Source organism: Delphinapterus leucas, chromosome 12 (genome assembly GCF_059928025.1).
Source record: "Delphinapterus leucas isolate spDelLeu-1000000601 "Yukka" chromosome 12, BTC_Dleu_Yukka2, whole genome shotgun sequence".
Classification (NCBI taxonomy): Eukaryota; Metazoa; Chordata; class Mammalia; order Artiodactyla; family Monodontidae; genus Delphinapterus; species Delphinapterus leucas.
Window position 1 is genome coordinate 47,941,140 of NC_143140.1, and position 27,641 is coordinate 47,968,780.

The following is a 27,641-nucleotide window of genomic DNA, read 5'->3' on the forward strand; positions in this document are numbered from 1 at the left end:
GGTGCGGTGATTAAGAATCCGCCTGCGAATGCAGGGGATACGGGTTCAAGCCCTGGTCCGGGAAGATCCCACATTCCTCAGAGCAACTAAGCCAGTGCACCACAACTACTGATCCTGCACTCTAGAGCCTGCGAGCCACAACAACTGAAGCCCGTGTGCCTAGAACCCGTGCTCTGCAACAAGAGAAGCCACTGCAATAACAAGTTTGCACAAAACAAAGAGTAGTCCCCTGCTTGCTGCAACTAAAGAAAGCCCGCGCAGCAATGAAGACCCAACACAGACATAAATAAATAAATAAAAATCAAGTTCCCTTTTTTTTAAAAAAAAAGTTTGCAATACACTAAAATGCCACAGCTTCTATGTACAGGGAATGAGACTTATGGAGAGAATTTGGTAAATTTAGGAAAAATCAGACTGTCAGGCTAGAAAACTCACTCCTGGCCCCTAGCAGATGTGTGTCCCTTAACTGGGCCAAACACAAGCACATGTGTCTGCATATTCAAGCCCTCTTCCTTCAGGGTGCTGGAAAGCAAGGTATCTTTTTGTGTAGCTACAATTTTTATGGTTAGACAAGTGTTTTTTGATGGGGCATTTCTGAATGACTTGAAAACTTGAATTTAGAGCTATGATTCTCCTAAGAGATGAAGGAATATCAGAAATAGAATCTTCGAGCGGCTTTGTCAAAAGAAACACACTTTCACATGCCCCCTCCTCTTCCCAGTCGACAGTCCCGGTGTTGGGGGGAGGGGATCCTGATACTGAAGGGAGTGTGTAGCAGTCCCTCAGGGCTGCAAGAATCAGTGACACAGAAGAACAAATACGGAAAAATATTTTGTGGCAATAAGAAAGCAGTGTAAAAAAAATGCGAATTCTCATCTTGCTTTTTATTTCTTCTACTTTTACAAAACCATTGTTTCAAAACTTTCTTACAAAATTAAAAAAAAAGACACATACATGTGACATGCAGGAGATGAGAATAATGTTCCTCTAATACAAAAGCATTAAACAATATTTCAGGTGCTACACAGCACGTCTGGCACATTTATTTATTAAGACCGGAATCCTCAGAGTTAACCACTGCGATATTTTCTAACGCAGTATTATCGGTTGTGGAAAGTAATTTGCCTGAACTGCTCTCTTTTTCAGTCTCCTCCCAAGTAGTTGTCAGAGGCTTCCCGAGGGTTTCTGGAAGCATGAACGTTAGCACTCCACTCACGAAGGCCGAAGTCCCAACAAGCAACTAGAAGGAATTAAAAAAAGAATAAGTGACACATCGAGAAAGAAGGGTATCCTTCAGAGAATAGTCATTTCTGAACCTTTTTCAGAGGGCAACAGAATTGAATTTGACCTAACAGTTGTCGTTTATTCCTCAGTGAGACCTTTTGGTTACTTATGCTGGTCCAGGGGTTCTTTAATTTGTTGACTAGGCTTAATCTGATCACTCATTAACCACCTACTAAATAAATCCCAGTTATTACCTGCATTATTACTCATGTAGGCACTGTCCTAGGAGCTACACAGGGGAAAAAAAGTCCCTGCCCTGTCTTCCCAGACTCCAGAGTCTCATGGGGAAACCCAGAGTCTTGGATTTGGACTTGACGGCCAGGGACTGTCTTAGTTAACCCTGCCCCGGCCCCAAAAATTTACATGCTATCAGCATCCAATAAATGGTGGGGAATGAATGAATGCATGTATGCACAAATGAATGTTTCAATGAACCAAAACCTACAGAATTTAGGGGGAAACAAAACAGAGGCAATGGAAACTAGCTGCTACTGTGGGGGAGGGGTGGGTCCAAGTGATTTCCTGTAAAAATTCAGTATTCTTAACTTTCCAGGTTTTGACACATAAAAGGCAAACTTTTAGACTAGCACCAAGGTGTTTGCTTTTAAAAATGCAAATCGCATTAAAAACTAAAGTCTGCACATCTATTCTCTGTTGATCACTATGTAGATTTTGGGTGGATTTTAGAACTAAATCTCTTTATGGTCTGTAAAAACTTTGTCCTTATATAATTTAAACCCCTTTAGCAAAAAATACTGCCCGGGAAGACCCCATAAAAATAAATTAAGGCACGGTTTTTCTGATAAATCTGCATACTTGGTGCTTTTACAGCCTCTGAGACACAGTGCAACTGTGACGCGCTGTGAGGCCACATCACTAACAGACGTGACCCGGGAAGACGGTTCCTTACTTTGTTTGCAGAACGCTGACAACCTAAATCTAGAAATACATGAGTAAGCCTAGAAGCAGTAACAGAATCTAAAGTGACATTGCAAAGGACGTAGAAACCCCAGAAGAGCCCTCTGCCAGGGTCTGAAAAACACTGAATAAGTCTAAACAAGAAATAGAATCAAATGGAATACCCAAGACAAGACTGGATTTTCCTTTTTAACTTGGTGGTAAGAATAGTCAGGCACTAAACAAACTCAGAACCCTCCATCTCCTCTCTCACTCTCAGCAGAAGACCTGGTCCCCCACGGCCCTTGGCCAGCTCCCCCAACCCCACTACAAGCATCCCCAAAACCTCCCCCTCCCCCCACCCCTTCCCCCTCCCCCCTGCCCCCTCCCCCCCCCCGCCCCCGCCTCCGGCAAGGAGGAGCCTTTGTCGCCTCTCACCTCCTCCTGCGGGTGGGAGGTGGAAGGGTGCCGGTGGGGTGGGGTCTTCCTCCAGCAGTAGACCTCCCTTCTTACCCGCTGATTTGTTTTTTTGGAACGCATCAATTGGATCTAACTTTTTTAAAGATCTGTATTGGAGTATAGTTGATTTACGATGTTGTGTTGGTTTCTGCTGCACAGCAAAGTGGATCAGTTATACCTATACATATATCCCCTCTTTTTTAGATTCTTTTCGCATATGGGTCATTACAGAGTATTGAGAAGAGTTCCCTGTGCTATACAATAGGTCCTTGTTGATTATCTACTTTATATATAGTAGTCTCTATATGTCAATCCCAATTCTCACTGATGTTTGATCCTTTCCTTTCCACTGGCTAGCTTCCCTCGGTAAAAATAGACGTTCTTGAGCCTCTTATAATTTCTGTACCCACTCTGCCCAGGAACTTGTATTTGCGACCTGTATGACCCTGGGCAAGTGACTTAACTTTCCTGCTCCTCAGTTTCCTTATCTGTAAAATGGAAATAATACTACTACCTGCCCCCAAAGGACTGTTGGAAGGATAAAATTAAGTAACACATTTAGGGCACTCAAAACAGGGACTGGCTTATGTTAAGGAGTCAATAAATGGTAGCTATCATTACTACTCTCGAGTCTTTTGAAACAAGCAAAAGAGGCCCTCTGCCTCAGCCCACACCCACTGCAGCCCCCAGCCCATCCTCTCCACAGCGCTCACTGCTTCTCCTTCCATCCTGCTTTTCACAGCATGGCCCACTCCCACCACCCACAGAAGCTGCTCTTCCCAGGCCACAGATTCCTAGCTGCCAAACCTGATGCACGTTTTCCTGTTCTGCTCTTTCTTAGCCGCTATCCTGTCCTACCTTCCTCACCTGCCCTCCTCCTTTGGGGTTCTGGTCACCTCCCTGGCTCCCCAGCTGCTGCATCTCAGTCTCTGCCCTGGACCCCTCTTCCCATCAGGCTTTAAACGCCACCGTTCCCAGGGTTCTGCTCTTCAGTCTCCCTCACCTCTTCATAAGCTGACTCCCAAATCTGTACCTCCCATGGGGGTGTCCCCTGAGCTCCAGACCTGCCTCCTGGATGCCTCCCCCAGCCTCCGCCGTCAAGCAGGTACCTCACATTCATCACCTACAATTCAAGTGCACTGTCCTTCCCAACCTCAACCTTGTTCCCCCTCCGGGTTCCCTCCAGCCCCGAGAACAACCTTCCCATCCTTCCAGCTGCCCCCCTCCACCATATGCAAACTCATCATGGGTCCTGTGGATACAACTTTTCCATCCTGTCCTCTCCAACCCACCTTTAGGTCTGAATGTTCTTCTGTTCTGCTCTCCTTTGAGATCCTGCCCATCTTTTCACCCATATCTCCTGGCTCCCTCAACCCACCCTGGGTATTAGCAGTAATGCTTGCATCCAAACTCAAACTGGTCAAGTTCCTTTTCCCTCTAAGTTTTTGCCTTCCTGTTTCCTCGGCGTGGAACTCCCTTCTCTCCCCCTCCACCTTGCTGACTCTCACTGGCTCCTCCAGACACAGATTAAAGCCCCCTCCTCTGGGAAACCTCCCCTCTGGCCCTAGGCTCGGTTGGTAGCCCTCGCCTACCACCCCATAACCCCAGCATTTCCCTACCACAGCCCTCTTCTCTGGGGCTTCTGCCTTCTGCACCAGACTGGACATCTCTCAGGACAAATGCTGTTTCTTTCATCTCTGCTGCTTATCACCTAGCAGGGAGGCTAATTCAAAATCAACACTCAACCTTTGCCAAATGAGTTCATGAATACAAACAGGATATGAATTAGGTGTCCACTTTTTTTCCTTAGATTACTAAAAAAATGATGGTTGATAATAAAAGCAACAGAAGGAGTGATTTTCATGTGCTTCTTTTTGAAAGAGAAAATATAAGCTTATCTTCTAGATTACCATTCCTATTCCTCAAAATGAAAATACTGGCTCCCTAGGCAGTTTGACACCCAAAAATAAGCTTAATGAGAAATTTAATAATTTATTTTTTACTCATTAAAAATAACAAGTAACATCTACTACATCCAAAGGAAGTACCTTCACAGAATACTTTTGCAAATATACACAAGACCCTGCTGACAGAGGTTGTCCTGGGGAAGGGGGGACCAGGGTCAGGGTGGAGGAAAAACTTATTTCTCTGCATCCCTTTTAGGACTGTTTATTTGTTTGACCTATGCAAAAGGCATGGTATTTGGGTTTGAACTCAAGTTCTGTCACTTAAATAGGGATAACAAAAACAGTACCTGCATTCTGTGAAGACTACTTCTTGTAAAGCACTTAAAATAGAGCTTGTGGGCTTCCCTGGTGGCACAGTGGTTGAGAGTCCGCCTGCCGATGCAGGGGACGCGGGTTCGTGCCCCGGTCCGGAAAGATCCCACATGACGCGGAGTGGCTGGGCCCGTGAGCCATGGCCGCTGGGCCTGCGCGTCTGGAGCCTGTGCTCCACAACGGGAGAGGCCACAACAGTGAGAGGCCCGCGTACCGCAAAAAAAAAAAAAAATAGAGCTTGTTACATAACAAGCACTATTTAAGTGCCTGTTAAATAAAATTAAAAAACCCCTTTTAACTCTGTAGTCCATAATGGACCGTTATGGATGTTCTTAAAAAAAAATCTTTATTTGGTTTTAGTGATTTTATAGCAGTTTGCTTTTATAGATTTGTCTATCTTCTTCTGTGTGTCTTAGCTTATTTTTAAAAACATCTTTTCCATTTTTATCTTTTATTTATTTAACAAAGAACATAAAGTGCTAGCACAAAGGAGATGTTTCTGGAAAAGTCCATGACCTAAAAAGAGTGGTGGATTCTCCAAAACTCCTTCCTGTGTAGGCCAGACCCAACGCCCCCAATTAAGCAAACTTGACTGAGTGCCTGTTACTGGGACACAAGAGAGAACCCTGCTGAGCCAATGATTCCCAAAGAGCAGACGCATACCACCTGTGTATGCCAGGTGATTTTTTTTTTTTTTTTTTTAAGGACGTCTCAAACAATTTGTTTTACTACTTATGAGATTGTTAGTGAATTTTAGAAAAACATGTAACTAGTATAACACCCATGATTTCACTGTTATTGTTGTTTAGGGCAAAGCTAAATTTTAAAAGCCATTCTATTTGATTTAAAATATTAAGTAAATTATAGCATGAATGGCACGCAAGGTGAGAGAAATGCTCCGGTGGACTCAGTTGTGGGTACACAAAATGCCCTATCCTGCAAGAGTTCAACAATTTAACTGGGGGACAAAGACATACATGTGAATAATACAGCCAGACTGTGACAGCGGGCTGCGGAAGGGGTACACACGAAGTGCTATGCAGACCTGGGAAAGGGAGAGGTTGCATCACTGGATCTGGGTGGGCTTCTTAAAGAAGTGGGGTTTGCTCTGGTCTTAAAAGAGGTTTAGCTGCCTCATCTAAACCCCTAGAGCTTTGGGCCTTCCACTAGTTGTCCGGCAGAGGCAGTGCAGGAGGACGAACTAGGAATGAGGCAAGTGGGTCCAGCTCTGGTCTCATTTCCCCAGCCATGCAAGTCACAGCCACTAAAGCTCCAGGACACCCTCATCCAGAAGAACCTGGTGAGGCCGTTGCTCTCCACGAAGTCCAGGAAGACCCTGTGAAAGGGACTTCATAGACATACTGGGAAGAAATCACTGCCTTAACGCATCTTACGGTCCTGGGAGCCCTCAGGGCTCTGACCCAGATGGAGTGCAAGCTTCTGAGGCAGCCTGGATCCTAAAAGTTCTTGGATTTACCTCTCAAAAAGGAAAAAAAAAAAAAAAAAGGTCTATATCTATCTACCTATCTACCGTAAAATATGATATAATTTTTTTAAATGCATAAAATAAATGCACAGTTTAAGAAATAATTATAAAGCAAACACATCATGGTCTTGATCACCCACAAGAAAACACTGCTTGCACCCCAGAAGCCTCCCCTTCTCTCCTCCACAGGTGGTCCTGGTTTAGTCAATTAGCCTTATCTGCTTTTCTGGTTTTAACATTACTTTCATGGCTACAGAATGTATAAAACTGGTCCCATTCTCTTAAAAAAAAAAAAAGATACATGAAGTTTGTGGGGGGAGGAGCATTCTCCGCAGAGGGGATGTTGGGGCAGAGGACGCCGGTGGGGAAGAATGAGAACAGGGTGTGGAGAGGAGGGGGAAGTGTGTGAGGAAACAAAACAAAATAGGGAACATGGGCAGGGGGGTCAGTCTGGAAAGGCCATGAGTATCAGGCAGAGTTTGGGTTTTGCTCTGAAGGTGAGGGGCAGTTGGACCAGAGCTCCGGTTCAGCAAACTACTCTGATGGGGCCGGGGGCGTGTGCAGGGAAGGAACCAGAGAGGCAGGCGGTGATGAGGGGCTGGACTGGAGTAGGTGAGTAGGCTGGTTGTGAGAGAGAAGGAGAGGACTCGGTGTCGTGGGTTGGAGGGGGTGGGAGAATAAAAAGTTGGTGCTCGAGTGTCACGCTGCAGGCCACGGACTCCTACCGCAGAGCGGAGACGGGTGGAGGAAGTGCAAGTCACCGGCCGGCTGGGTTTGGGAAGCGGTGAAGCTGTTTAGTCACCCAGGGAGACTATCCATGGGGCTAGTGGGTCTGCTGCTTGGAAGAGAAGTCAGAATCAGGAGAGGTCACCCGCGCGCAGGGACTGACAAAGACAGCCAGAATGGCTCTTGGAGAATGAAGCAATCAGAAGACAGGAGCACAGGAGGAGCCCCAGAGGGAACAGCCTAGAGAGAACGAGGACAAAGAAGTCCCGGAGAAGGAGCCTGGAGGGGGAGGGAGGGCCGGCCCACCCAGGGCTCTCCCCTTGGTAGTGCAGCCCCTCAGGCCACCCCCCACATTCCGCACTGTCCGCATCTCCCTGCCCCCTCCCCTCCCCCCATCCTCTTCCTGACCCGGGTGTGTAACAGTGGTCCGCGTGGTTTCCCAAACTCTCAGCCCGGCCACGAGGACACGTGCAAACTGCACAGAACCCCTCGCACACTTCATAACCAGGAGGACGGCTCACACTGCCGGAGCCAGGAGGAAGCACGCAGGCAGCCTTGCCTGTGAAGAGCCCCTCAAGTTTCGGGGAAGCTGGAAACCACAGATCCCTACACCTCTCCGCCAGACACCACTGGGTCCTTCCGGGAGCAGCAGCCTCCAGAACTGGCCTTGACCAGCCGTCACACGGTGGGAACACAGAGGCAAGGGCTGGGGGTGGGAGGCAGCCTGCGGATCCAGACAGAGGGGCGCCGGCTGAGAGACCAGAGACCAGAGCTCTCCCTGCGCAGTCCCGGCTTCACGATGTGCTGAGCAGAGGCCCTGCTCTGGCTGGCAGAGCTGCGATTAACAGCTCACAGCTGGAGGCGGGGCGGGATGGGGAAGAGGGGGAGAAGGCAATCAACGAACAAGAAAAACAGCAACCCACCACCCTACTTACCAGCTGGTGAGCTGTTAATTAGGTTTCTATAAACCCCCATAACCGAATTATAAATTGGCTTCCAATAAATAAAAATATAGAAGGCAGTCAGCTCTTCTGCCTCGCTATCTCAGTAAAGTTCTATCAACTGATGAACACCTGTGGCATGAAGATCCAAACGCTGGAGAGGTAAATGCAGAATGGGGCCGCGATGCTCCCCACACGGCCCACCGTGCTGCCACTCCCCACAGCCAGCGACCTGGAAACGCCGAGAGGATTAATACAGCAGCAAGAACAGAAGACAAGAAAGGCACAGGTCGCAGAGAGTGAGGGGACAGCTGCCCAGAGCCCCTGTCCACCCTTCCAGCAGAGAATAAATAGTAAAACTTAGCTTAATATACTTGGAAATAATTTTACTTTAATTTTTTAAGAATCGTTCATGATTTATATTCTCATTCTGTGAAACAGCAGTGTAAACAAACATGCAGATAATTCAAGACAATTCAAGACCAAAAAAGCAGGGAAACCAATCAGCATCAGCTATGCAGATGAGGCCCTTACATACACGCTCATTGAGTCTAATATTGCGGATAACATCAGTCTTGTAGAGCAGGAGTTTATTTGGGGTATGGAGTGGGGATTTGGGAAACCGAAAGATTTATATCTATGGAACATCCTATTTCAATTTTTTAAAGTCAAGCAATATCTTAACGTGCTTTCCTTTAAAAGTTATTTAAACCCCATAGAATGTCTAGTAGGAAGCAAAGAATGTGCCTTCAACATGAATAAGTATCTCTTATTAAGCTGAGGAGAAAGGCCCCAGGAGAAACCACACCTGCCACACAGCTTGATCTCAGCCTTCTAGCCTCCACAACTGTGAGAAAATTCACTTCTGTTGTTTGAGCCCCTCAGTCTGTGGTGCTTTGTTATGGCAGCCCTGACAAACTAACACAACTGACATCAGGACATCAAGAGATACAACCTGAGAAAATTAGCCTTAAGTCGATGTAAGTCGACTGTGTTTGAGACTTAAAATGGTTTTAGGATAATAAGAGTGTTATTTCAAAACAAGTTCTCTAATATCCTTGCTAATGACGTATAGACAAAGCCTCAGATTCAGAATTAGCGTCATCACGTAACCCCCCCATAGCTCGGAGCTCCAGTAACTTCTACGGAAAGAAAGCATTTATACTCAAAGGCCAGATGTAATCAAATGACACATAAGTGAAAGATAACAAGAAAACAACAGAAAAATAAGTAACTCTTACCTTACAGTGGTTGGATACATCTCTGCTGTATAAAGGTATATAAGGCCAAACGCTGCCCCTATGGAAAATTTTCCAGCCATAGTTGCCACCACACACCAAACATGGTAATCCTGAAAAAATATATATTAGCAAAATAGACCATCATTTTGTCATCAAGTAATATTTTTAAAAGAAAAATAGGAAATCCTTAAAATTATTACTTAAAACTTTCTAATTCTCCAGTATTTTTCAGAACAATGAAGAGTTTTATTTTGTAAACTCGACACATGGTCTGCAAAAGCTTTCCATCTTTATGAAATTTAGAGGAAAGTTTTATTGTGCCTCCCTGCAGCCTTGGAGATTTCAAATTACTAAATAAGAAAAGCTATTTGGGGAGAGACACTTTGGAATGAGACCCTCCCAGATGGTTTCTGCTGTTGTCCCTGACATGTTCTATTTCCTGCAGTGGTTCTCAGAGACCTCCCACAGTCGATCTTTTCTCTCCTCCTCTGTCTGCCAGCTGGGTGTTGAGACCCAGGTGACCTTGGAGCTCATGTATGAGGAGTGGCAGCACCTCTGTCAACCCGAGTCCCTGAATGATTCCATGGAGCCAAACACCCCCTTCACCACTCCCACAGCCACCAACGAGGTACACCCACATCGAACTTTCTATGAGCAAGAAATAAATGTCTATGATGTGAAGTTACTGAGATTTGCTGGTGCCTCTACTAAGGCAACCAGTGTCACCTTGTCACCTTAATTACTATTGTAGACGATATTTGTTGAATGAATTAATGGGACTTAAAAATTTTGTATTGTGTTGACATTACCATTTGGAGAGAAGTTTTATTAGAGGGGAAAAATTTGTGGCTAAGGGTTAGTACTCTATTTCTAGAAATCCCCATCAGCCACTTTCCTGTCTTCCACATTGCCGCTGGGGCTTAACCACCGTAGAACCTGAAGGTTCTAGGGTTTCCCTAAATCTTCACCGCTCAAAGACAGCTGCCATTAACTCAACAAATATAACTGCAAGCTACTTAAAAACACAAACAAAAAGGGTGTGGATGAAGCTCCCTCAAATTGGCAGAGACCTCCTTGTCTTAAGCAGTTTTAACTGATGTGTATCAGTTGTATATATCAATCACCTGGAAACGTCAATACATTAAAACATTTGATTCACCAAACCTGATAATTAAGTGAAGCGTTACTATAAAAGGAAGTCACTGGTTAGCTTAAGTTAAATTTCAAACAGTATGCAAAACTTAAAATGCCTTGATCTAAATGTTGAGATACTATTGCTTAATAATTATTAAATCGATTTAAAACAAAGTATTTTAAAGTATTGTTATAGTGACCATATTTTCCATATTGAGAATGAAAATACAGGTTTTCCATTTTGGGGGGAAAGAGAAGAGCACTTCTGGGTGCAAGAGGTATGCTAGGGGATGGAGTTTGCCAAAATACAGGAATGTGAAAGTCGTTTCAGTAGTTTATGGCACTGTTTCTCACTAAGAAATTGAATTTTAAAAACAAGCCCCTCGGGGGATTTATGCACACTAGAAATTGGAAACTACTAACCTACCACAGTGGAGAAAAAGAAAACACAAGCCTACTTCAACTGGAACAATCCTGAACATAAGACATATCATATCTTTCAGCTGTCTCCATGGCTCCCTCCCTCCTTCAGGTTTCTGATCAAACATCACCTTCTCTGAGAGGCACACCATCCTCAATCACCTTAGATAAAATAAAATAGTTCACGTGTACCTTCCCCCTCCATACACAGTCATTCTCCATCCCTCGTCCTATTTTGTTTTTCTTTATTATACTCAGAGAAACTTGACTTACTGCACATCCTCAGCACCTAGAAAAGAACCTGGCACATACTAGATGCTGGATAGATCTCTCATGAATGAATAAAAGTTTAAGATGACGATAATTACTGGAAGGTGCAATCTACTCTTCTCACTCAGGATGATCATGTTGGCAAAATACAACCGTGGCCATCTCTCGGAAGTGGGATTATAGGCTTTTCCCCCTACCCCGGCCCCACATTTCTTTTTTTCCTTAAATTTTCAACTATCTGTGTAACAGAGAAAGAATCACTTTTAAAGAAAACATTTAAAATACTATGTACAGCATATACTCTATCCATATGTCTTAATTCATCTTCATATTCATAAGCTGAAAATGCTCCCATCACACTGTCATAGTATAACTAACCATTCCCTAAATAAAACATAAAGTAACTCACCTTGGGGATCACCAGAATCACACCATTGGTCACTGCACTTGAGAGAAGGGAGAAAACCAGAATGCTTCTTCTCCCCACGTGGTCCATCCCGAAGCACACAAAGATGTAGGCAGGAATTTCCACTGCACCTGTCATGGAGCAAAATGATACATCTCAATAGCCACGGTGTCCAACTGAACAAGGGGACCCTGCCTTCTAAAGAGCTTCCCTATGCCACCCAAAAGGAATGGTCAGCCCTCTCTCTGCTGCCAGGGGCTTCTAAGAACTATCTAACAACTGCCTGAGAGGCAGCAAGCCCCACGACTTTTAAACTCACTGGAGTGGGCAGGATGTTTGCTGTGACGTGCACTAATGCTCACATAATCTGCCTAGCACTTATCACCTGTCTTCGGAATCTTATCCCGGACTAGGCAGGAAGCTCCCCAGGACACAACACAGTGACTGGAGCATGGGCTGGTTGAATGAATAAATATGTAAATTAATAGGCAACATTGATCTTTTTTGACCTTTGGCTTCTTCTGCTTGGCAGAACTATGGGGAAATGTTTGTACTGTAACTTCGAACATAGCAATTAAAGTAGAAAATTCAGTGCCAGCTTTTCATCTATCAGCCAGAATGCATCAGGGAGCAAGCAAGAAGTTCTCTCAGCAAAACTGACCAAACCCAATAATAGCCTTTGAGAAACTGTCACTGTTTACTAGCCTAGCTTGTCCACGTAATTCGAAGGTCTGTTCTTTCGACCCTCCGGAGCTTGCCTAACCCCAGGACACTACCCACCACTGCCTCTTAGGACTGATGTGCATTTTCCCATTCAACTACAGAATGCTGCAAGCACCTGGACCGGCAGGTCTGGGTCTACATGTCTCTTACAATGTTGGGAACAGATCTCTGCAGGTGGACACATATTTTCTGAGTTAATATTCTTAGGAGTACATCAGAAATTAAACTCAGTTGCAGCTGCTCAGAAAAAAAAAAAAAAAAATGGCTGGGCAAAGACAAAAAAATAACATTCTGAGCCCCATTGGAGAGACAGCCTCCCTCCTTTTCATTAACATGGAAAATAAACAACTCCAGAGAAAAGGCCTCCCTTTCACAGACCCTGCTGTAGGGTCCATGCCTCCAGGCCCGAACAGTAGGTACATCTATTACTCTACTCTTTATTTTGCTTGTTTGTTTATCAAACACTTTTCAAGGTCAAATAAATCAATGATTCCCATGAGAACCTCATGGGAATAGGCCTGGATTATTACCCCCACTTTCCAACTCAGATTAAATGACTTGAGCCCAGTGAGTAAGTGACAGCTCAGGGACTGGTCTTTGGGAGCCAAGGCCCCTTTCCTGCAACCTCCCTCCCTCATGTCTGGTTCCCTCCACGTCTGACTCAGGGCTCCCCTCTCTACAGCACTGTGTGCAAGGCCAGCAACCGACTTCCTGGAGTCTAGCAAAGCTGCACAGCAACTGGGAAACAGCTGAAGAGACCTTTTAAAGTATATTCCACCTTGATGTTTCTTGAGTTGTTGTATAGATGCTGCATCTAAATTTTGACTTGACTATGTCTGGGATAGAAATGGTGCAACCAATGAGGCCCAATCTGTCTGGGATTAGGACCATGTGCCCTTATCTTCTTTACTTTATAATGTATAACCCCATTCTGCTCCTGTCTCCACATAACCTCAAAGATATGTCTTCAGGCTACTGTAGCGCTTATCACCTGCAAGTAGCACAAAACCTAAGCTGAAATTCCCACCAGCACCAAACCATCTCAGGAGATGAAAACCTGTGCAAAAATTTCACAGCACGGAAGTGTTGACTAGAATCGCCTCTCAGGCAGAGGGCTGCTGGCAAGGATAATGACATGAAAAATCAAAGGCAGTGGAGACTATAAAACCATGGTATTTTTCTTGGAAAGATTTTTATATTTACGAGATTGCCCGGTTTCTTGAGAATTTACATCTCCATCAAAATTAAGACTATAGCATAGAGATCTAAAACTCCAGCACTCCTAAGCTTCCCCATGCCACACCCCACCCTACTTCATTCTCCTATCATTTGCTGCTCTGTTCTACGAATACTGCAGCCTTTCTCCAATTGACACATAGAATGTGTTTGAAGTCAAGATAGGCTCTTTTTACAAACTTGTTGGTCTGCCCAAAGAAAGAGTAAAGTTTTTTTCTTAAAATTACTTCTCTCATAATTTCTGCTGAGCTATAATAAACAAAAACAGTGTCTCATTAGAGCACTTTAATGAGAAGCGATGTTAGCTATGTATAAAAATTTTAAAGCAAACTTCTCTGGGGATAATATCAAATACAAGCAGCCTACACGGAAGTAACCAGCTGGACAAATGCATTTCTGATAATTCTCTCGTGTCTGGTGTGAATTTGGTTTACCCTAGGAGTCACGGCTCAAGCTATCACAGCAGTATCTGAAGCTATTTTAACCTGCTACTGAATTAAAAGAAGCGTGACAACATAAATTACAGTTGCATGTATTTAGGTTATTTTACTGACTAAAATTCCTAAATTAAGGACATTTGAAGGTAGAAAGATACCAGAAGATCTCCAAGACATGTTAAATATTAAAAGGAATGCAACTTGCAAAGAACAGTATATAGTGAATAATCTCATTTATGTTAAAATATAAAACGTTTATCTGCACAAATGTAAGGAGATGCATAAAAAGAGATCTGAAAGTACAAGCCAAAGGTTATAGAAGTTACCTCTGAAAGATAGTTCTGAGATGGCAGTGGGCTTAAAGAAAGGAAGCAAACAAGGAGAAGAGGCAGAAGAGGAAGGAGGGACTCAAGTCTTCTAACTGTTTGCATTTTTTTAAAGAGAATATATACATGTGTAACACTAAAAGAGACCATAATCATGTAGTTGGCAGTATTGTTCCTGGTAGAAAAAAAGACAATAGAAACACTCTCAAAACTTGGTAGAAATTTCACTTCATGGCTACAACTTAAATGTAATTTAACCACTTACCCATGAGGAAGAGATTTAAATATTCATTGCCTCCCAAATTAACAGAATTCAAGGAGAAGGTGTAGAACCCAAAACACCCCGTGAACCAAATCAGCCAAACAATAAGTGTCCTTGTTCCAATACTCCAGTCATAAAACAGATCTGATAGGGCGTGCTTCTCAACTTGAGAGGGCTTATTACCAGCAGAACCATTGTGATCCGGTGATAAAAGTTCTGACAGTTTACAGGATCTCGTCCTATTCCACTTGGCCATCGTATCAATTACTTTTTGTGCTTCTTCATATTTTCCCTCTGAGAGAAGCCAAAAAGGTGTCTCTGGGAGCATCCAACAGCACAGGACAAAGGGGACAGTCACTGTGGAGAGGACTATCTGATAGATCCACCAGGTCCTGACCAAGTAGCCCGTCAAAGCCACCACCATGGTTCCAAAAGCAAAAAAGGAATGCAAGTGGATGGATGCCCACGTCCGAGACTTCATGCCGACAAATTCTGTCACATAGACAAACACCACCACAAGATAGCCACTTCCAGACTGCAAAACAAAGCAGAAAGGGTGGTCCAGATTTAAGGTCACACACATAACTACTAAGGAGTCCAATCTCTCTGCAAATCACACATAGGCAAGAAAGAAAATGACAAAGCATTGTTTTCTGAAACCCGTATCATATTTATACAATGGCGTTTAATCCGATCCATCCTTCTTCTTTAAATGGGTCCTTTCATCTTCCCACACCCTGTCCACCCCAAATGGCAAAACTTGAGTGGTTATGCATGATATAAATGTTAGACACTGCCTTTTGCTTCATTTAAATATTCCTTTACAGTGTGAATTTATGTCTCAGCTCCTTGCAAATGTGTGTATCAATTCATCTATATAGAGAAGAGCCTTATTATCAAATCCTAAATTTTAAATGGGGACAATTTATGGTAACTAGTGAGAAGAAAAAAGATTTGATAAAAACTTCATTTTGACAGGCAATAGCAATAACAACAAAAAAAACAGACAAACTGCACTTCAGGGAAATTCAAAATTTCTGTGCATCAAAGGGCACTATCACCAGAGTGAAAAGCCAACTTACGGAATGAGATATATGCAAATCATGTATCTGATAGGAGACTAACATCCAGAATATGTAGAGAACTCCTAAAACTCAACAATAAAACAAACCCTTACAGGATATTTGGTTCTGTCAGAAACATCCACAAAACATTTGGTCCACACCAAAAGGTCCTTGAAATTTGCTCCTATCCAAAACATCCATGAGCATATTTGATCTATGCCAAATGGTTTTGGACAGGACCAAATATCAAGTACCTTTTGGCCTGGACCAAATGTTTTATGGATGCTTTGGACAGGACCAAACGTCTGCTAACCAAACAAACAATCAAATTCAAAAATGGATTTTTTCAAAGAAAATACAGGAATGGCAAATAGCACACAAAAAGATGCTCAGCATTACTAATCATTAAGGAAATGCAAATCAAAATCACAGTGAGATGCCACCTCATGGCCATTAGGATGGATAGTATCAAAAAAACAAACAAACAAAAAATAACAAGTGTTGGTGAGTATGTGGAGAAATCAGAACCCATATGCACTATTGGTAGGAATGTAAAATGGTACAGCTGCTATGGAAAACAGTATGGGAATTCCTCAAAAAATTAAGAATATTATTACCATATGATCCAACAATCCTATTTTGGGAATATACCCAAAAGAACTGAAAGTGAGATCTCAAAGAAATATTTTTATACCCATGTTCATAACAGCATTATTCACAGTAGCTAAAATGTGGAAGCAAGCCAAGCATCCATCAACAGATGAATGGATAAGCAAAATGTGGTATATACATACAATGGAGTATTACTTAGCTTTAAAAAAGGAATATTCTGACATATGCTCCAACATGAATGAACTTTGAGGACATTATACCAAGTGAAATAAGCTAACTCCAAAAAGACAAATACTATGTGATTCCATTTTTATGAGGTACCTAGAGCAGTCAAATTCATAAGACAGAAAGCAGGATGGTGGTTGCTAGGGGTCGGGGGGGAAGAGGGAATGGGGAGTTATTGTTTAATGAATATAGAGTTTCAGATTTGCAAGATGAAAAGAGTTCTGGAGATGGATAGTGGTGATGCTTGCACAACAATATAAATGTAGTTAATATGTACTGAACTATATGCACTTAAAAATAGTTAAGATTGGGGCTTCCCTGGTGGCGCAGTGGTTGAGAGTCCGCCTGCCGATACTAGGGGACGCAGGTTCGTGCCCCAGTCCGGGAGGATCCCACATGCCACGGAGCGGCTGGGCCCGTGAGCCGTGGCCGCTGAGCCTGCACATCCGGAGCCTGTGCTCCCCAACGGGAGAGGCCACAACAGTGAGAGGCCTGCGTACCCCAAAAAAGAAAAAAGAAAAAAAAATAGTTAAGATGGTAAATATTGTTATGTGTATTTTACCACAATAAAAAAAATGGGGGAAAAAACTTTATTTTGAAAATAAGCCTATCTTTTTTTTTAATAAATAAATAAATTTATTTATTTATGGCTGCATTGAGTCTTTGTTGTTGCGTGTGGGCTTTCTCTAGTTGCGGTGAGCGGGGGGGCTACTCTCTGTTGCGGTGCACGGGCTTCTCATTGTGGTGGCTCCTCTTGTTGCAGAGCACTGGCTCTAGCCACCCGGTTCAGTAGTTGTTGTTCGCGGGCTCTAGAGTTCAGGCTTCAGTAGTTGTGGCACATGGGCTTAGTTGCTCCGCGGCATGTGGGATCTTCCTGGACCAGGGATCAAACCCGTGTCCCCTGCATTGGCAGGCAGATTCTTAACCACTGCACCACCAGGGAAGCCCCCCAAAATAGGCCTATCTTTAATTTAACAAAATTTAGATTATAATAACAATGTGACCCCTCATGGAATAAACAAAGAATGAAACAAATGATGGATTTTTGTGTGTGTGTGTGGAGGGGGGTGGTGGTGAAAGGATTAGAATTTTTCCTACAAAATTATTTCACATTTGACTTTTATAAAACAAATCGAAAATTAATTTTTGCAAAATTATTCTAGAGTGCCACTGATTTCTCCAAAGGCTTCTCTTAATCCTTTGATATTTGAATCATACTCTTTTGCAGGCTCATCTTGTCATTATCCTTGTGGATGTTAATTTCTTCAAAAGTTAACTGGTTTCTATATGGGAAAAGAATCTAAAAAAGAGTAGATATATGTGTATGTATAATTGATTCACTTTGCTGTACGACAGAAACTAACACAGCATTGTAAATCAACTATACTCCAATAAAAATTAATTAAAAAAAAAAAGTTAACTGGTTTATCTCTGCCAGATCCCAATTGGTCAAGGGATCTGTGTAGGATTCAGGCAGATTTCCCCCACTGCTTTCAAAGACTTTCTGTAATCTAGAATCTTTTGTAAGATCTGCAATTTCACTTTGCGTCAGAGTCGCAAAGAGTCTAGCCTACTAGCAGTAAGCAGAGAGGTGCTTGATGGGGACTATTGTACTAATGGTCAGTTTCATATTTTGTGGCAACAGCTTTTATTTCCCCACGAAACCTTGTAATTGCAAGACTCAGATAACGAACCCTGATAATGAGGACTCCCATACTGAAGAATCCAGTTGTTTGGTAAATTTAAACCTTCAAATACTACAAATTTCCCCATTAAAGTAAGTTATAACATCAGTCCCCAAAATGTTTTTTTCATGCCAGTTCTTTTTGTGTTCACTCCCACTTCCTACTGGTTACTTCTGTCACTGGGTTCAAACAATCCATTGCACAACTGCCTAAATAATTCCAGAAGCCTCCTTGACACCATTCATACCTGTCACCTCTACTGATAACACTCTATTCTTCACATCTACCCTGACCCCACCCCGAACATAGCAGCCAAAATGACCACTTCACCCCTGAATTCACTGAACTCCTTCAGGGAATTCCCATTGCCTTTATGAAACCAGGCAAACTCTTTGTCATCCTACAAGGCCCTGCCTCGTCCTCTCTCTCTCCTTCAGCCTTATCATGTATTTCACCTCCTCTCTATTCTCCAGGCATCGGGACCTTCAGTTTCTTCACGTCGCAGGGCCTTCTCACTTGCTGCTGCCTCTGCCTGGAAGGTTCTTCTCTCACCCACCCCTCAGACTAAAAAGCCCCTGACTCTCCAGACTCCCCATCCCATCCCCCGCTGCGGGACCCCCTCCACTGTTAGTCCTCCATCGTCAACATTGTATGGGTTTTTAAAATGGCCCGTCAGTGTCTTGACTTGCCCTACGATGTAGGGATATTGAAACAGCCTGGTCAGGTTTACTTAGCATTACACTCTGTAGGCAGATCCATAAATGTGCTGAGTGAATGGATCTGCCTGCATCTTCCCTACTCAAAATTGTATCACAAATACATTTCCCATAAAAACCAAAGGAAGGAGCCACAGAAAATTAAGGCCACATTTTACAGATGTATTCTATGGGTGGCCTGTCTCATTTTCTTGGCTCTGGAAATCAACTCATGGTATTTTGCAAGACTGAAACAGATATTTTTAGAATTATCCTCTTAAATCTTCCAAAAGAGGGCTCCACACCCTCTCAAGTCCTGTCTGTGCCTCTGTTGTACCATCATTCTCACCAGAAGGTCTCTTATCAAATCTCACTCTGTAGCTACAGAGCCATTTCCTCTTATTCCATCCTCAGTGGAGACAGAACTGCTGGTTGTTATCTTTTGTATTAAAAACTCTCTACATACCTAGATATATATACATTTTTTTAAGATGCAACACCTTCAATTCTCCTAAATTTTTTTTAATGCATCCTCCTATCCTTGGCCATCTGTGTGGCTTTCTAGGAACCCTTCCCAGCCATCGATGAAGACTCCAAAAGAGAATACACCACCTTGCCCTCTGAGGGGGTGCAGTGACCTCTTCTTCTGAGACTGAAGTCCTTGGCTTCTCTCCAGACCCTTGGATCATCCATTCTGGTGAGAGGGGATGTATGCCCTGCTCTGTGTTCAGCAAGATCACAAGCTCTCCCTGAAGATAAAACTTCACCTGGTTATCCTTGACCAGTGACCTCCAAACAGAACCACTGCTGCTGTTGTTTGGTAGTTTGGAAGCTGTCTGGAAGCCTCACCAAGTGTGCAAACAGCTCCCAGTAATAGCACCCTTGTAGGGAGTGCCAAGTCCGTGCCAGGTACTGAACTGTGGATGCTTACATGAATCCTGGTAACAGCCCAGTGAAGCAGGTATTATTTTCTACAGTTTATAGATCAGAAATTAAGGTTTGAAGAGGATAAGGTGTTTGCCCAAGGTCATACAGTTGAGAAGCCAATACATGACAAAGCTGGGATTCAAACTCATGCCCTTTCCACCCTACTCCCCTGTTCCCCATAACAGAAATGCCCGATGCCTTCTTGTTCTCATTCTTCCTGCACATTATACAAATGACTTTCTTAACAATACAACTGAACCTTCTGTTTGGCTCATGCATACAAAGCCTGACTAGACCCATACAATTGCTCAGAAGTAAAACAATTTGTAGCGATTATTTGTAATGGCTACAAATGATGACTTTTTTTTTCTTTCTTTCCCCTTATGCCTTCCTCTCTCCCTCTTGTTCTCCCTGTCTCCTCTCTCTCTTTTGCTTTATAGTATCGGCTAGAATCCCCAGTACAATGCCAAGTGGAAGTGAAGTTCCACAAATCCTTCTGTTAGTAATCATGGAATGTGGATTACCTGTCAGGCATTGAGTCAAATGTAAAGTTTCTGCCTACTAAGCAACAATTTTTCATTTTAATGAGTTTCATTCTAAGCATAGGACACTAATATTCTACAGAAAGACTTCTGCAGTGGAGTGAACAAATATTAGTCCTTGATCTCTCTCACTAGATTCTAAATGAACAAGACTAAGAGAGTTAAGGTTTAATATAAAAGTCCTGCAGTGGAATTAAAGAGGCAAAACAAAACAAAACAAAAAACAACAACAACAACCCAACTCACGATAGCAAGAAGGAAGCGTGCGACTATGAAGCTGTAATAATCAAACGTGAATGCTGCTGCTATGCCAAACAAAAATACACCGGTGCTTGTGGCCCACAAGACAAGTCGTCTTCCTGCCCTGAAAAATAAGAATTACACAGAGGAAGGAGCAAGGTGTGGCTGCAACAGTTTAAAACATCCACTCTAATTCATGAAAGATAAGTGCTACCTATATTTTAGTAGCTTATGTATCAATATTTGATTGTTGTTACTCATTCATTTATTTTGAGGAAATCGTGAGTTAACACATGATTTCTTCAAGAGGCCAGTTTTTCAGTGGACTGGTCTCCACCTGATCTGCTCATATACACACTCGATCACTCTGGGTGGTCCCCAAAGGACCACCTAACCTGAGATTGGGAGCAAGGAGAGGGAAGATTTGTCCTTTCCCTGTCAGGACCTGCTCTGTGACCTGTTGGATCATCTTCTCTGTTGGGCTGGCTCAGCCCACCAAGGGGAGACAACTCTTACTAAGGCCCTCTAAAAACAAAAATCTTGCTACATGCTGCTACTAGAATAAGCTGCTTACTTGCCCTATATTTTCATAATTGGGAAGTGCATTTCTTTGCCTAAAAAGCAAACAAATAACAATTATATGCCTGCAGACTTAAAAAAACATGAGATGTAATTCACATGCCATAAAGTTCAACCTTTTAAAGTACACAATTCAGTGGCTTTTAGTGTATTCACAGAGTTGCGCAACTCTTACTACTATCTAGTTCCAAGGCATTTTCATCACTCCAAAAAGAAACCGCACCCAGGAGTCATCATTCCCCATGCTCTGCTCCCTCTAGCCCCTGGCAGCCCCTAATCTGCTTTCTGTTTTTACAGAGTTGCCTATTCTGGACTCTATACATAAATGGAGTTGCCCAATATATAACCTGCCTTATTTCACTAAGCATTATGTTTTCAATCTTCATCCATGTTAGAGTCCTTCATTCCTTTTTATGACTAAATAACATTCCATTGCATGGCTAATACCACCTTTTGTTCATCCATTCATCAGTTGATGGACACCTGGATTGTTTCCACTTTTTGGGCTATTATGAATAATGCTGCCATTAATATTTGCGAACAAGATTTTGTGTAAAGTTATGTTGCAATTCTCTTGGATATATACCTAGGGGTGGAATTGCTGGGTCATAAGCTACTTTATGTTTAATGTTTTGAGGGACTGCCAAACTGTTTTCTAGGATGGCTGCCCCCAGTTTTACAATCCCACCAATTTCTCCACATCCTTGGCAACACTTGTGGTTGCCTGTCTTTTTGATTATAGCCATTCTAGTGAGCAGAGGTTATCCCACTGTGGCATTGATTTACGTTTTCCTAATGATTAATGATGTTGAGCATTTTTATATGTGTTTTTTGGCCATCTGTATATATTCTTTGGCAAAATATCTCTCCAGATCATCTGTCCATTTTTAAATTGGGTTATTTGTCTTCTTATTGTTGAGTTATAAGTGTTTTTTGTATATTCTAGATACTAGACTATCATTAGACATGTGATTTGCAGACATTTTCTCCCTGTGAGATGTCCCTGACAGATAATTGTAAGGCAAAAAAAATACAGTCCTGAGATTCCAACCAACAGGCTTGCCCAGTGCAGCAGAGGGTATGCAAGCAAACTGGAAACTGTCACTTTTATGGCCTCAGCCTTCTCTGCTCCCACATGCATTAGTCGGGATTGCTGGCCCTGCACATAAATGTTCCCAATCTCATCTGAGCCCTGAATGCCATTTAAAACTATCCTTCATCCATCCCTAATCAGCCCCCTGTACCACCCACAAAGTCTTCACTCTCAGCAGATGAGCAGCCCTCTCCTGCAGAGAACAGAGACCATCAAAGAGAAAGCCCCGCAAGTTCCTGGTCTGCCCACCCGCCAACATGACCTGCATCTGCCTTCAGGCTTCTCTTCTTTCCTCCTCTCCAGAGACACACACCCTTTTCTCTCCAAATACCATTTTGCAGTCTTTGTATAGGATCATGTCCCTTCCCACCTCCTCTGAGGTCTTATTCTACCAATTACTTCTTCTTCCTCTGTCTTTCGCTCTCCTCTGACTTCTCCCTTTCGGTTTAAGTCTCTTCCAGTCAAAGACAAGAACCTTCTCTGGACCCCATCACGCTGGTAGCCACCTTGCATCTTGCAGTTCCTCCACTGACAGACTTACCAAAAGGGAATATCTACCTCTTCATCTCCTATTTTGTTCTTCTCCCCACTGACACCCTAACTTCCACACTTCCCAGGAAGACAGTTATGAAGCAGAAGATTCTTAAACACTGAAACATAACTTCAATCACCAAATAATAACTAGACTCCACTTCTGCTCCAGTTTTATTATTCAAATGCCACCTCCTGGAGGGGATGTGTGTGTTGGCGGGGAAAGACCTGGGTACTCCTCCCTTTAGGCTTCCACAGTCTTTGCCTCCATTGCTTTTACTTCTAGTATGGTCCTGGACAAAACAAAGCCCTATAATTTTTATTTGGACGTGTTTGTTGGCCCCATTTGACTAGCACACCCTGAGGGCAGGGATTTCTGACCTAAGCAGTTGTTTTTAGGTTCCCAGTGCCCAGCACATACCTGTAAAACTCACAACTATGGGGATGAACTTAAATAAATAAGTTCATCTCTGTACTTTAGGACAGATATAAAAAGTGTGGTCCATGTCCATATAGAGATGAACTTTGCTTTATTTTAAGAGCTACATATTCATTTTAATGTATATTTCTTAAAAATATGGCTGGTATATCACACAATTTCATAGATATTATTGCTTAGGACCAGACTATCCTCCTAAAAAGCAAATCTATTGAAAGAAAAAAAAATTCACTACCGAGTGGTTATGTGTCCAAGGTACTTTTTCTGTATTAATTTTGCAATAACCCTCTGAGGTGAGCGCTATTATTTTCATTGCCAGCTTACACATGAGATTCTAAAACACATGTTAGGCAATTCACCCAGGTCCCACAGCTAATAAATGGCAGAACACAGGCAGACTGTCTTCAGAACCCATCCCCTAAACGCTACGTTATTTGGTGTCTCTAAATAACAGATCAGCAAGGAATTTAGATAGGAGGTATGAAAATGACTACAGTTTTGAACATAATTCCCTGTCCCCTAAGAAAATCAGATAGGAAAATGAACCCTACGCTGATGTAACAATACTAAACATTTCATTTTACCTGTCAGAAAGGTAGCCGAAGATCACCGCTCCCAGCAGGACTCCAAGCATAAATGTAGGCTGGATCAGCCTTCCAAACCATTCTCGGTTACACACCAGATCCCACTCAGTCACCACGGTGCTGCGCCACTTGCTCTTGTCATAGATGTAGCCATCCAAGCAAGGGAAACTACTCTTATGGCCGTTATAATCATAGTTCAAACTCGACTTGTCATCCCTCCGGAACCTGTGACAGCTTGTGAGCTCCCAAATCTCACCGTCCTGTAGCTGCACTATGATGTGGTCTTCACGGCCGATGGAAAACTGGGTCCAGATGTCCTCCAACCTCCAACTAGAGATATCTTGGAAAAGAACCCGACTCACATTGCCTGGGGGCTTGCAAGTATGCTGTGGGGACACTGACAAGAACACAGAAGCCAAGTAATGGATACCACAAGAGATGTTCTGGAAGGCACATATAAAATAGAGGAATATCTGGTATCTGCAAAGAGAAAAAAAAATCAAGTTATTATATCTGGCCTATGGGCTAAAAAAATACATATGCAAATATGAAAGGTCTCCATTATGCCTTAGCTTGGATAAAGGGATAAACACAGAAATAATTATAGATATGTGTGTATACATATGTGTATATATCTGTCAACAGGGCCTAAAAGGGATGATATCCCAATAGCAGAAGCACATCGGTGCCCAGATCTTGGGCTCTAAATATCATTCTCCAATAAAAGGAACCAGGAAAGATGTCTGATTCTAAGACCAGGACAGGGAGAACACAAAATAAGCCTGGAGCATCTTACAGTATCAGAAAGTAAGGAAGTACTCAAAATACAAAAAACGTGGTGGCATGTCAAGGGGACAGAGGAACCAGTATGAAAGAGCTCCCAAAGGGCAAAGCTGAGACAATCTGAGCAACAAAATAAATAGCACAGTATAATCCAAAGTATAAAATAAAATAAAACATTTTTTAAGAATACCATGAAGTAGTTTTTATTTCCATTTTACAGAGAGGGAAACTGAGGCTCAGGGAAGGCCAGTGACTTGCTCAGAGGACAGAATTAAGAGCTGGGAGATAAATTCAGTCTATCTTAAGCCAAAGCAAGCTCTTTCCAAATGTCAAGCTAAAACCTGAGGTAGCACCGTAATGTGAAAGTGCCATTCACCCACTAGCTACATCAATAGAATTAGTTTCACAACATTTAAAATTATTTGAACTCCAGCAGTACACATGCTGATAGCTTTTGAATAAAATGTATTCACAACTATGTCATTTAGAAGGCAAATCAGATCTAGTGAGCATTCATGTCATTTTTTTTTTTAACCTGTTGAAAAATAGCCTGCACTGACAATCCTTTAAATACTTTGGGATATATGATGTCATATGATATGATGTCCTATACTATGATGTTTAATTTTACATGTCAACTTGACTGGGCTAAGGGATCCCCAGACATCTGATAAAACACTATTTCTGGTGTGTCTGTGAGGGTGACTCTGGAGGAAATTAGCGTGTGACTGAGTAAAGAAGATCGCCCTCACCAATGGGGGTGGGCATCATCCAATCTGTTGAGTGCCTGAATAGAACAAAAGGTGGAGGAAGGGCGAATTTGATCTCTCTGCTTGGGCTGAGACATCCATCTTCTCCTGCTCTCCAAAGACACTGGCATTCCTGGTTCTTGGGCTTTTGGACTGAGACCAGGACTTACACCATCAGCTTCTTGTTCTCAGGCCTTTGGACTTGGACTGAATTATAGCACTGGGTCTCAAGCTTGCAGACATCACATTGTGGGACTTCTCACCTCCAGGACCACATGAACTAATTCCTATAATAAATCTCCTCTTACCTTTATGTATATCTATCTATCTCTTACTGATTCTGTTTCTCTGGAGAACCCTGACAAATACACCATACTTATATAAGAAAATGACTGAACAAATAAAGAAAAAAGAAAGAAGAAACAAATCTTTCTTACAGTAGAATTCCAACTAATACCTGTAGATATTCCCTCTCTACAGAAGATGGACCTTAATTCCCACTCTTTCCCCTTTGGCTAGACATAGTGACTCATTTCCAAAGAACACAGTAGGATAAAAGGAGACTTCACAGTGGGGAAATCTGGCAAACACTACCTTAACCGGATGTTGAAGGTTAACATCCTCAGTGATGTTGTATGGATTATCACATTCCCCCTCATATGCTGTGATGAACAGGCACTTCACCTCTGTGGCCTTCTTTCCAAAAACCATAACCCCAGTTTAATCATAAGAAAAACAACAGATAATCCCAGATTGGGGGACATTCTATAGGTTGCCTGGTCAATACGCCTAAAGAGTGTCAAGGTCATAAAAAACAAGGAAAGACTGAGAAATTGCCATAGACCAGAGAAGAGTGGGATAACATGACAACTAAATGCAGTGTGGTACCCGGGATTGGATCCTAGAACAGAAAGAGGACATTCCTGGAAAAACTGATGAAATCTATATAAAGTCTAGAGTTTAGCTAATAGTAATGTACTAATGTCTATTTCTCAGTTTTGACAAATATCCCATGGTAATATAAAGTGTTAACAATGGGGGAAACTTGATGAGGGACACTCCTTACTCTCTTTGCACCTATTTTGTAACTCTAAAATTATCCAAAAATTAAAAGTTTATTCAAAATTTTAAAAGTAAATGTAGGGTCTCCAAATTTACAAACTGAAACCGACAGTGACCTGAAATTTGGTCAATCTTTGCTTAGCAAATTACTTTACTAATTCTTTTTTAAAAATCAAGCACCTAAGCATCTCTACTACACTAGAAGATATTAGACTAATGGGTATTACCATCTGCCCTTGAGAGTAAGTTTTATTCTTTACTTCCCTGGAGTAACAAGTACTCAACATCATAAAGATATCAACTCTCCCAAAGTTAATGTACAAGTTTAGTCTGTAACTGGAAAACACTGGAAATTTAAATGTCTTCCAGCAGGAGATTAGTTATATAAATTATGGTAAAAGTTATAAATGCTGCCTGGGAGATGCCAGAGGAAAAGGGCAGCATGGAGTCTTTCACTAAAGGCAAGCTCCTGGTGTCTAGAACAGAGGGAGAATCACCCTGTCCAGATCATTACAGAGTGGAGTCTGTGGTGGGCCAGTGTCTAACTGCCAGACACCGAGGCAATGAAAGACTTGGGCACCAGATCCTCTTGCAACCAAATCCTGTTTGGGACCTAAGAGGCATCCTATATGAATATGACTGAGAATGTAACATACATCATGGTTATAAGTCTTCCACTCCTCCCCACCCCACAAATTCCAACACTGCAAAGTACGACGCAGCCCCCGCAAGCAGCAGACAGATTTTGTTTGTCTGAAGTTTACCTGCCCCTGAAGGCGTTTGGGTTTGGCTCCTAAGTAGTCTCATCACCTGGAGCAGCTCCACTGCTGAAAAGTTCACATTTTGCTCTCTGACCACGGCCTCCCATCCTCCCAGCTCCCCCTGTCCCTCCCACTCACCCCACCTCCTGCACCGTCCAGGTCTCCAGTCTTTGAATCCCACCAGCTTCTCTAGTTTGTCACCACCTTCCTGGCCTCAGGTCCTTCCCCAGCCAACCTGAACCGCACAGTTGTCACTAGAGTTCTCTACAGAGTCACACAAGTGTTCTATTCTCATTCTCCATTCACACACAGTCCCCGCAACAGAGCACCTTCCCTGGCAGGCCTCTGAAGCTAGGATTTGTCTTCTCTCCCCCACCCTCAGGAGGCCTGAGGTGGGATCCAGGACTCTATACAAGCTTAAAAAGCTTCCCAGGAGAGGGGCTTCCCTTGTGGCGCAGTGGTTAAGAATCTGCCTGCCAATGCAGGGGACACGGGTTCAAGCCCTGGTCCGGGAAGATCCCACAAGCCGCAGATCAACTAAGC

The 27,641-nt window shown here is 42.9% G+C and overlaps 1 protein-coding gene across 1 annotated transcript; it reads right to left on the reverse strand.

Moving 5' to 3' along the window:
- Positions 1 to 297: 297 nt before the first annotated feature.
- Positions 298 to 25,986, reverse strand: SLC22A16 (solute carrier family 22 member 16). The gene is made up of 8 exons (XM_089921668.1): positions 25,870 to 25,986; positions 23,744 to 24,261; positions 20,524 to 20,641; positions 14,531 to 15,062; positions 11,547 to 11,674; positions 9,314 to 9,423; positions 8,205 to 8,304; positions 298 to 1,240 (listed from the first exon to the last, which is right to left on the reverse strand). The coding sequence occupies exons 1-8, from the start codon at positions 25,984 to 25,986 to the stop codon at positions 1,043 to 1,045; spliced, it is 1,821 nt and encodes a 606-aa protein (XP_089777794.1). The 3' UTR covers positions 298 to 1,042.
- Between the last annotated feature and the right edge of the window lie 1,655 nt (positions 25,987 to 27,641).